At 34.0% G+C, this 12,259-nt stretch overlaps 1 protein-coding gene across 1 annotated transcript; it reads left to right on the top strand.

Moving 5' to 3' along the window:
• The first annotated feature begins 5,101 nt into the window (after positions 1-5,101).
• LOC133805819 (uncharacterized) lies at positions 5,102-5,863 on the top strand. The gene is made up of 2 exons (XM_062243970.1): positions 5,102-5,344; positions 5,426-5,863. The coding sequence occupies exons 1-2, from the start codon at positions 5,102-5,104 to the stop codon at positions 5,861-5,863; spliced, it is 681 nt and encodes a 226-aa protein (XP_062099954.1).
• Positions 5,864-12,259: the final 6,396 nt, after the last annotated feature.

Below are 12,259 nucleotides of genomic sequence, written 5' to 3'. Positions count from 1 at the left end.
TCCTATTTAAACTCAGACATAGCCTAAGCGATATTGAACAAAGAATGTTCCCTGAAGTAAAAAACTCACTGGAAAATAAAGAATTGAAAGATTTAAACCAAATGAGGAAATACTTAAAGTTTATATGTTCATTCAAAGAAAATGTCGATGCATTTACAAGAAGCTCCTTGAAAGCTTCTGAAAGTCTAAAGGGTGATGAAGGATTTTGGGAAGAGTTTGAGAGAAAAAGGGAAATTTTGTTTCTGAATGGAAAGCTTTTGAATGCAAAGGTGGCAAGGTTTGGGTCTGATCTCCCTAATTATACGTAAACTTTGAGAATTAATTCAGGCCATATGATTGGGACAACTTGAGATCCACAGGCCAAGATTAAATGATCCATACGACGACAAGAAGTTGACAGGACAGTTGTCACAATCCTCGAAACCTGAAGGAACGCCAATTACAGCCAACCACGTGTCCAACACTGGTGTAGTAGGCAGGCACGATTTTACATGGCAGAAGCCTAAAAGTCATTACTGTGCATGTCAGAAAGTGATGAAATCAAGCACGAGCAGGAGCTTGGGGGGGGGGGGGGGAATATTGTATCGTAAAAATTAGCACAAGTTTAGTTACTCAGCTCGGGGTACAGTTGGCAGATGAATATGTGGAAAAACAGCCAAGTAGAACCTCTGGTTAGTAATCATGTGAACAGCTTGAGTTGGGACTTGGCAATACGACATAAATGTTATTATCAGATCGCCTCTTAGGATAACGCTCTAGTTTGAGACCTAGAATGGCTAGATCCTCCTTTGGGCGCTCCGAAGTTAATTTGAGCTAAGGTTCAGATAATCTATGATCACTAGCTCGATGAAGATATTCAGCTCGTGGCAACCTGGTCAAAACGCATACTGAAGGATTCAAAGGGACTCAGAGGCTCTTTTTATGCTCATTAATGCCCAGACTGTATTGCACTTTTATCATTTATTATCCGAGATAGCAGGAATATATTGTGTTATCAAATCATATCCCTAAGTAAATGAGAATAATCTGCATAAAATGTATACCGTATTTATTCACACGGTTACCCAAACCTATCCAGGAGATTCCACTATAAATATCATGGATAATGGACAGGGAAGGGGACGACCTTTTTGTATTAATGAAACTCTGCAGAAATTGTGAGAGAAAAGCAATAACATTGTCTCGTGGACTAGGTGGATTTTAACCACTGAACCACGTAAAAGTTGTGTGTATACGAAAGGGTTCTTATAATTTCATCATGGTTTACAAACAAGCACTAATATCCTTATTAGATTTCTAAATCTGCTGTTGGAAAAAAAACCGTGTCAACAATTCGAAAATGAGTTTTGATGATAATAATAGGTCCTTTCTGTCATACTTGTGCTCTGTTTTGTGTTTTCTCGTTGTGTTTTCCATGGGCAGTTGTTGATGATAGTAGAGTTGAAATCTAGAGGTGGGTTTAGATTTTTAAGGTCATCTATTACAAATGATGAGAATGATATGGAGGCCACTGTTGATACAATAAACTTAAAAACCAAATAATTTGCATAATTATAAGTTCTAATTAGCATAAACATTCTTTCCTTAATACTGTTACAAACTTTGCAATTCAGTTACTTCCTTTCCAATTTTCTTCTTTATTCTTCCTTCCCACTATTGGAAACCATATAGATATTAATTTTTTAATAACAAATAAAATCATAAATTATATTTACTGACTAAAAATTACTTTAGTTTTCTAGCTTATTTGTTTTTTTATTTAACATGTAATAACAAACTTGTGTGAATTTTTGGAGAAAGAGAAAAAACCAATTTTTACTTACTGAAAAAGGAAAATAGTTCTTAATAATAATAATAATAATAATTCAAAACAAAAGAGCCTATAAAAGGTTTTAGACTTACCATGTCAGCCTACATAGCCTTCCTTCCTCTAAAGAAAATGGCTACAAGAAAACTCGAATCTATCTTTAGACTTATGATGACAATAATGCCCTGACTTTTGATCAATATCTTAAAATTTCTTCTAGTTGTCATCTGACTATAGCCATAGATACCTAACCATCACAGCAACAGAGGGCCAAAATACACAAAAAAGCAAACTAATATTACATTAGCAAGTAGGCAACATGGAAATCATAATATTTCATATATAAAAAGGCAATAGCTACAATTGCACCCTGACACAAACAATCACAACTTATGGTCATTTTCTGGGGAATAAGAATAAGTTTTGAAGAAGTTTATAATAAAACCAGGAATTTTCCCACACCCTCTCCTTAACCCTTTTTTCTTCTTGTTCTTCTTCTTCTTCATATCTGACTAAGTTTCAAAGAAAGAATATAAAGAGCTGTTATACTATAATACCAAGAAAGAATTTCATATACCCAAGTTAGATAGATAATTTCTTCCTTTACCAATCTTTCAAAAACAAAAGCAGAAAAACCATGCTTTCTTTAGTTGATGTTTATCATGTTGTTACAGCCACTGTCTCTCAATATGCTACCATGATTTTAGCTTATGTCTCTGTGAGATGGTGGAAGCTCTTCACCCCAGAACAATCATCTGGAATTAACATGTTTGTGGCAAAATTCTCTATCCCTTTATTATCTTTTCAAATTCTCTCTGAAAATTATCCTTACAAGATGAAGCGCATATCTCTCACATCCAAGCTTTTGAAGATTTACATTGATCCTTTGATTCTTTCTGATACCATTAAAATCACCCATTAATCACCCTCCACCATCCTTTGTTGAGTGTGTTTTTTTTTTTTTCACAAGATACCACCCTATAGGGTATACTAGTAGTATTTGGCTGCAGTGGCTGCTTTTAAATTTTAACTCTATTTGTTGTTACCTTTTTTGTTCTTGTTGTTGTTGGTGATGTGGGACTGGATACTCTGAAACTGTGGTTAGGTGGGCAGATGAGTCTAGCCTTTTCTCACAAGTGTTTCTCTGGTTTAATATATATATATATATAAGTTATAATGAGACTAGCTAAGACTAAGACACGTTATTCTCTATTAACAATTTCACTTCTGTTTTACTCTTCCATATGAATTTTCTATATATAATAATAAATGATAAAATTCGAAGTTAAATGAACAAGAAATTGACCAATAAAAAAGAAAAGTAAGAATTGTAGTTCTCAATCTTGTTATCTTGACTCTGATTTTTTTTTTTTTTGGAATGAATCATAATATATAATATATACTACAATTATTAATTTTGTGAATGTAGTTCTCTGTTCCTTATAACTATTTTAGATTAGTACACAATATTATATAGCTTAAATTTGTAGAAGAATATTTATTTGTTCTATATGCATTATTTGGTATAGCATTATAAAAAAATATATATAAGTGAGTTATTATTTCAAAATTCATGCAACTATGACTCGTCTTCTATTGGTTGCAAAAAAAAAAAAAAAATTGTAGCAATTTTGTTTCAATTTATGGAGATATTAAATGATATGACACTTTTGTTCATACTCAAAATAATTTTTATTATTTGTAAGAGGCGTATAAGTACAAATAGTTTTCTTGAAAGTTCCTTTCATAGACACCAAATACATCAACTAAATAGTTTTAGAATGATACATGCTAGTGACTTAGCATGTGTAGAAAATATTCGCATGGATAGGAGAACATTTTTCATTTTGTGTCACCACCTTAAAATATTGGGGGTTTGAAAGGAACCAAAAATATGGATGTTGAAGAAATGGTTGCTATGTTTTAACATATCGTATCTCATGACATTACGAATAAAATGATGAGATGGAAATTTGCATGTTTCGGTGAAATGGTTAGTAGACAATTTAATGCGGTTTTAAATGTTGTGTTGCACCTTCATGGGTTATTGTTAAAAAAACTTGAACCAATTCTTGGTAGTTCAACTGATGAGAGGTGGAAGTGGTTTAAGAATTGTTTGGGAGCACTAGATGGTACATACATTAAAGTCAATGTGTCTGCCTTACATAGGCCTAGGTACCGGACTAGAAAGAGCAAAATTGCTACTAATAAATTAGGTGTAGTCTCACAAGATATGCAATTTATTTATGTCTTACCCGGATGGGAAGGATCAACTCCCGACTCTAGAGTGTTACGAGATGCCATATCTAGGGCAAATGGGTTGAAAGTTCCACAAGATATATATTTCTCTCATATGTAATATCATACATATACAAGTTAATTTCATAATAGGTTCACAATATTGTTAATTAATTTACAAGATATTACTACTTATGTGTTGCTGAATATCCCAATGGTGAAGGCTTCTTAGCACCATATAAAGGACAACGATATCACTTGAATGATTAGGATATCCCACTTAATACACCTGCTGAAATTTTTAATATGAAACATTCTTCAGCTCGAAATGTAGTAGAGAGAGCATTTGAAGTATTGAAGGGACGATGGTCAATTCTTAGAGGTAGATCATACTATCCTATCAAAATTTAATGTTTAATTATTTTGGCATGCTGCCTTCTTCACAACTTGATTGGAAGAGAAATGCCTGTCAATCCTCTAGACCAAGCAATAGGGGAAAGTGAGGATGAAAATTGTGATGAAGATGAAAGTGTAGGCAATGATCATTATACACATATTGAAATATCTAACGCTTAGACTTCTTGGAGAGACAACTTAGCTAGAGAGAGGTTTGGCCAATGGCAAGGGAGGAGGCATACATAAATTGTATTTCTTTGCATTATTTGTGCTTGATTTTGTTTGAAATAATTTTATCATTATGTGTTGGATCTCTCCAAATTATATGGATTTTATTTGATTTGGTTTGTAAATGCTTGGAATTTGTATGGAAATTTATAATGTTGATAGTTTATGCTATCAATTTTATATCTATGTTCTTAATTCAATTTTATATCCATGGCAGTGTTATCATATTATATCTATGTTCTTAGTTCAATTTTATATGTTAATATATTTATTGCTATACTTTTGTTATAAGTAGATGTGAGATATAGTTATGCTTAGAAAAATGGATGCTCTAGAGAAATCAACATCAATTCCAGGAAAAAAGCATCAGTGGACTTCAATTGAGGATTCAAAGTAGGTTGTGTGTTTGTTGGAGTTGGTAAATAGTGGAATATGGAAAGCAGAAAATGGGACCTTCAAAACTGGCTATTTATAGCAATTAAACAATGGATATGTGAGAAAATTTCTCATTGTGGATTGAAAGCACAACCCCACATTGATTCTTGTATCAAGATACTAAAGAAACAATTTCATGAAATTTCTGAAATGTTGGGACCTTCAACAAGTGGTTTTGGTTTGAATGAGGAACTAAAGTGTGTCGTTTATGAAAAAAATGTGTTTGATGAATGGATTAAGGTAAGTGTTACCTTATTGTTGAATTTAATTTAGAACTTAATCACATATTAATTATTTCTCTATGACTTTTAACTATTACAGAGCCATCCAAATGCAAAAGACTTAAGGAATAGAGCATTTCCTCATTATGAAGACTTAGTTAATGTATTTGGGAAGGATCGTGCAAATGGGCAAGGAGCTATGGGATTTTCTGAAATAGTTGGCAAGTTTGATAAAGAGGTAGACAATGATGCAAATTTTGAGTTTGATCATTTATCTCCAATAGATGATCTTATTGGTAATGCAACCAATAGTCATACAAGCACGACGGCAACTTCAACACAGTCAAGCAAGAAAAGTAGAAAGAGATCTAGGAATGAAGATCCATTGGTTGAGGTATTGACTGACACAGTGAAAAAATTTGGTGACATACAAGTTGTTGTTGGTGATAGTATTCGAATAATTGCTGATTGTTTCCAGTTTGAGACAGAATGTGCTACTAGAAGGAAGAAAGTGTTTGATGAACTGAAAAAAAATTGATGGGCTGACAAATCAACAACGAGCCAAGCTAGAAAACTTCTTGTCCAAAACCAAGCTTACATAGATTTTCTATTCACATTGGATGATGAATTCAAGTTGGGATTTAGACTTGGGCTCTTTGAATGAGTTGAGATCTAATATTGGATAGTATTTTGGAAAATAGTATTGGTGATGACTTTGGGAAATGAATTTTCCTTTCAATTTTGAATGAAATTTTTGGCAAGATAATATGTCACTTTTTGGTTGAAACATTTGGCAAGATAATATGCCACTTTTTGGATAAAACTTTTTGCAAGATAATATTTCATCTTTTGGATGAAACTTTTGGCAATATAATATGCCATTTTTGGATCATGCTTTGAGAACTTATGTTTGTAATTTTACTCATTGGAATGAAACTTTGACCAATATAATTTGAAAATATGCTATTATGTTATATTTTATCTTTATTTTTTATTATTTAATAATAATTTTTTATAGTTTTTATACATGCAACATTGATAATAAAAATAGTTACAAAAATATTTTTAATATTTAGAAAAAAATTTAAAGAAAAACTAATTTATTTGTATTTTACAAATTTTTTTAATTATTAAAAAAATGATGAATAAATCACATTCCATTCTTATGTGCAACCAAACAAAGTAATATCAATATTCTTTGGAATCATAATAATATTCCTAATGGCAACCAAACAGGGCAATGTTGCTTTCCTATGGCTTAACATTCCCTTCTTCAATTTTCAAAGAATCTTGAGCTTATTCCCATCAAGTCAAACCGATGTATCAAACACCTCTTTACTATAATTTTCAAAATCGGGGAGAAAGAGAGAGCTCACCTCAGGCAATCTGATGAAGCAAGGAAGGAGAAAGAGAGCATAGGTGATCGACGGAGGTCCCCTGAATGTATCACAACTTGCGAGGATGATTTAAGTGCTCTTATACTATATTATGCCACTTTAACTTAAATATATACATAAATTAATTTGATAGGAGTATCCCATCATCTTTACCGCTACATAAATATATACATAAATTAATTGGATAGGAGTATGGATTATCATTACATCAATAAAAAAATTATTTTAAAGATAGTAACACATTCCCTATCATACCAATGAATAAAAAAAATAACTAACTAGCCACCACATCAATAAAAAAAATTAACAATTTTGAAGGTGGTAACTGATTACCACAACATCTATCATTTTTCTAAAATTATAAATTGAATGGTAATTTGTTATTCATATTTGCAATAATTTAGCTAACCAATTACTCATAAATTAAACACATATGTCAAAGAATTCATTACTAATTTTCTAAATTTTAGATTGCATTGTAAGCGGTTACCCATATGTGTGCAGTAATATAGGTAGCGGGTTACCAAAAAATTAAACACATATGTCAAAGCAATCATTACCATTTTTCTTAGTTTTAGATTGCAAAAAAACTGTTTGGTTACTATTGACATGATTTTTCGTTAACCGTTATGAGAGTAATTAGAGAATTTTGTGCGTAAATTCAAAAGAGGAATCCCAAACAACTACGATAAATGACTAGTAAATAATTAAGTAAAAAGACAAGAATTATAGTGGTTTGTTCGTTAATGAGGCCTATGCCCACTATAGCCAATATTATTGATATGTAATGATGAACACCCAAGAAAAATTACTCTACAACTGGACTTATTGTCCTTGGGGTATTACAGAATAATGACTTAAGAACTCTGAGGATATTTCCTCTTAGTTCTCAAAATGCTATTCTCTAACTAAAAATTGTCTAACCCCTCGTCAATCTGTTTAATTTCTATTTATAGGGTTCGTTGATGGGGATTTGCGGCTGACAACAAATCCAGGAAGTGGTGTTCCCACTTCTAAAACCCCGAATTCCCAGTCATTCTCGACTATTCAGTTGCGTCGCCTGGTGGAGTGGTGGGAACCACCACTGGTCAGTGGAACATTCCTGGAATTCCAGGACTCTTGTGCACAGTGCATGGTGATGGCATGTACACTTGGCAACTTGGCTAGGTTCAAGGGTGACATCGGAGGTCGACGGGAATATCAATTGTGTATAGTGTGGTGAGGTTCGTTGGCGACTAGGACTACCCAAATGGGAGGAAAATCACTAACAAGGGATGGAAAGGTTGGGAGAGACGTAGGGGACCACGGGCCCGAGGTGAGGGACTACACGCCAATTGCCGAAGTTCCACTCGCCATTGTGCAGGTGACTCTCATCCTTGGTGGGGTCATTTTTATGCTCGGGACCCACTTTTCTTCAGTGATTTTGTCGGGTTATTCTCCTTGTGAACGATATATTGCAGTACAAGAATCTCATTTTTAGTTATGAATCAATTTATCATTACTTTGCCAAAAATGGGTATAACGTTTGCCCCCAAGTCAAACTTTATTTGGGCATAAGGTTGAGCTATTATTTGAGTATTGGATTCTTGGAGCGCCTTGTTTTTTGAAGAGTGGAGCCTATAGGTGACATGGATGAGCCTCGAGGCACAATGTTTCATTATAAATATGACAGGGGAGACCCTTTCGTCATATGATTATTATTTTTGAAAGGCGAAGGTGGAAATGATTCTATCACCTTCATTTTGTATCTTATTTGGGCATCCTTACAATAATTCTCAGATCAATCGATACCGACCCATCCTTCTATGGGGTGAGCTTTGCCTTCCTGTAAAAACTACAAATTGAAACTTTGCCTAATTTGTGCTCTTGAGGTTCTCGTGCCTAATGGAGGAGAAGAGGGATCCTATCACCATTGGACGGGAACTCCATATTTGTAAGCTTCTTGAACTTTTCTTTACTCCTATTGCCTTTGATTTCATCTTTGTATGTTTTTTTTTTATGATAGTTTTTTTAGCTTTGAAATATGTGGTTTTTGAGTACGTTTTCTTAGATCTTGATGAAACTACAGGATTCTAGGGTTGAATAACAATTGGGCATTGTAGAATAACGTTTGGATTCACCAAAATCTTGGTATAATTGAATGGATTTGAGCCATTCTTGGAGAATTTCTTGTCTCTTAGGAGCTTGAAGAACATAGGCATGCCTTTTGATAAAGCTTCATTGACGAGTAATAGTTGTAGATTTCTTGTTGAAAAACTCGGTGGAAATCCATTTTAGACCACAAAGGAGAGTGTAGAAGTAAAATATGAGCAAGTGGGGTTGGACCCAGCAGTGGCTGGTTAAAACTCGTCATCAGCGAGTACACACTCACCATTGGTGAGTTCAACTCATTTGTCATTGGCGAGTAGGCTCGGGACTTTTCTCCTTTTGATGATTGATATTTCAATCATTGGGCCATGACTTGGATTGAGTTTCAACATCGAAGATCTTATACTAACTTTTCTCCATTTATGTTTTTATTTCTCAGGTGTCCCTGATGAAAGATTTGTCAAGGCTACTTCTAGCTGAATTCAACATGAGTTCATTGAGGAGTCAGATTCTTTCAATGTCTGGCAAAGATTTGTAGAGGACATTGCCTCGTCCACCAGTGAGTATGTTCCTTCAACCGCTGAGCGTACTCACCCTCATGCATCAACGATCTCGACTTCACTTTTGACTAAATCTCTATTGGAGCATATGATAGACCGGCATCAATTGGCAAACCATATAGAGTGTCGGCTGTACGCACTGTGATAGCGACACAATCATCCTCCCGATGGTTGGCATGCTTGGATACTCGTCAGTGCGAGACCAGTGCATTACTCCCTTTGGAAAACTATCTTCTCGATATCACCATGTATTTTGGGGGCAGCGCCCTTTCAGATCACACCTAACGCCTATTGAGTGTGCATAAGACTCAAGGTTTTGTATCACTACCTCAGGTGGGGGACACCGACATTGTACGAGATCAGTTATTTGTATCACAATGTCCCGAGCCTAGTTATGAGCTGGAAGTCGAATTGTGGCAAGTTTCTCAAGGAATACCTTTTATCAAGAACATCGACGCATGCCATAGTGGTTTTCAGAGCCCATGTGAATATCTCCACTTTTAAACTATTTTATTTTATTTTTACTTGTTGTAGAGTCCAAGAACTTTACTTAGCTAAGTTAGATAGTAGTATAATAGTAATAATAGTATTATCTTTATGACTGTGGATTTTTGGTTCAGACCGGGATTTATTTGGACACTCATAGTAGTACTTGTAGATTTTCTAAGTTTAACCTATAGTTTAGGAATATTAATTTTAACCTAAGGTTTGATTAATATGACTGATATTGAGGATAATATTTATTATACTATAAGGTTTAGATAAGAACCAATTAGATAATAGCACATGTTATGTATGGGTTTATTAATGATTAAGTATTTTGAGGATTAAATTTATTAAGGTTAAAATTTGAATACTCTAAGGTCAGTCAGCAGCTTTGAAAACGTTAGAGGGCTTAGTCAAGGTTGTTTACTCAATTCAAATTAAGCTAAAAATGTGTAATTTCGTGTTTAAATAATCAGCGTATGTCGATATATCGCAGCTATAGGGGGCGATATATCGCCCCTCTCAGCATAATTTGAAAGTTTTTGAAATCGTTTTCCATTCAAACCTTCAACCTCTTGATAAGTCCAACACCTTTCTGAACGAGTCTTCAGCCTCTGCTGAACGATAATTCAAATTATTTTCACTTAAAAAGCTATTATTTTTATTCAAGTTAAATGAAGATCTCTTCATTCCTAAACTCTATAAATAGGACCTAGTACCCAGCCATTTATTCATCTATTACTCTAAGTTCAGAGGCTGCAAGTTGCTAGGTGAGTGTGAGAGTGTAAACACTTGGGTTGGGAATCATAAGCTTGATCATCATAAGCTTATCAAACACTTGGGAAGTAAGGTTTTATAGCATTTCGGTTCAAGGTTTAGATTGGTCTTACAAGTCTTCAAGGTATTTCCACACTCTAGTTCATTGGTATTATTTTATTTAAGTTCTCATAGTCTTCTACTCAGCCTTCTAACCTTATTCTTATTTTTGTTAGGAAATCTAAGTTCTTGAGCACAATGTTTTGGTAAGTATATTTTAATAGTATAGTTCCTTCATCTCTTTTTCTTCAATAGACTCACCCTTTCATAAATGGTTTTTAGGAGTGTTCCAAAGTCCCAACTCTGTCCTCATATCCCGGTATTTTGGTAAGGAAAATAGGATAGAATTTATATGTTATATGCTTTTTATATGTTATCTTATGGTTTTTATGTAATGAAATATGTTATGTTAAATATGTTTGTAGGCTTGGGCATATGACCTATATGACTAACAAGCCCCAAATAGATTATGGGCATATGACTTGCTTAGCTAGCAAGACCCCACTAATCTAATGGGCATATGACTTGTTTAGTCTATGGGACCCCAAGTAATAATGGCCATTATAGTATGTATGTGATATAAGTGTTATGTTATGTTTTTATGAAATTTATGTATATGGACTATGTGTTAGATTTTTCCTTGCTGGGCATTAGGCTCACTCCTTTTTGTTTATATGTGTAGGAAAGTAGTCTTAGTGGCGGGAAAGGTTCTTGGAGGCTTGGAGAATGTGTATTGAGGTGGAATGGATTCAAGAGCCGAGCGTTTCGATTCGAGGATGTAGTTTTGTTTCTTATGGTTTTTACATGTATTTTTCCGCATTTTATTATGTAAATCTCTTTTTAAGTATGTCATGTTTTGATTTTAAAACAATGGGATCCCATATCCTCCTTGATATTTTATGTAAGTTTAACTTTTATTTTTACAAGTTTCTTAATAAAGTTATGGTCTTTTCACTTGTAAAGTTTTATTAAGGATTAGTGTTTATGTATAGTTTTCGTTAATGGTCCAAAAGTCTAGAGTAGTTGGGTCATTACAGTTGGTATCAGAGGAATGCTTCCTTCGCATGAAGTTCTCCTCGATACACACACTCAAAAGCTCTGAATCTGACCGCCAAGTAAGTATTTAAGTTATAGTTATTTTGCTTATGTGTATAGCTAACGAGTTTTAGTATTTATGTTTTCAGTTAAGTATGAGCGGAGCTTTAACCTATCAGGATATTCGAGCCATTAAGGCTTTAAAAGGAATAAGGGAGCCAAGAAACACCGTAGGAGCACTAGAAAGAATCACTCGAAGATTGCTCTTGTTCCACAGAGAAATAGGTCACCTTCAAGAGTCTAAGCAAATTATGATGAGATCAACGGAACAATATATATTAATAATTAGACTATTTAAGGATTTTCATCCTGTAATAGCAGCCTTAGAGGAAATATGGGAAACAATGAATGATGAAGACGAAATGAGCAAAAACATAGGATTTTCACAAACCTTCCTAGAGGACATTTTGATGCACATGATAATGACGATTATGAGGAGATAGATGATGACATGCTAGATGAAGGATCGGATGTAGAAGATCCTGATTTTTA

The sequence above is a fragment of the Humulus lupulus genome, chromosome X (genome assembly GCF_963169125.1).
Source record: "Humulus lupulus chromosome X, drHumLupu1.1, whole genome shotgun sequence".
NCBI classification, from domain to species: Eukaryota; Viridiplantae; Streptophyta; class Magnoliopsida; order Rosales; family Cannabaceae; genus Humulus; species Humulus lupulus.
Note: the sequence above shows the minus strand (reverse complement) of the source record. Positions and strands in the feature narration are given on the sequence as shown.

Excerpts from the sequence above, each read along its gene's own strand:
- LOC133805819 (XM_062243970.1), top strand. The coding sequence starts at position 5,102 with ATGGAAAGCAGAAAATGGGACCTTCAAAACTGGCTATTTATAGCAATT. Across the intron at positions 5,345-5,425 it reads TGTTTGATGAATGGATTAAG|AGCCATCCAAATGCAAAAGA; the intron begins GTAAGTGTTACC and ends TAACTATTACAG.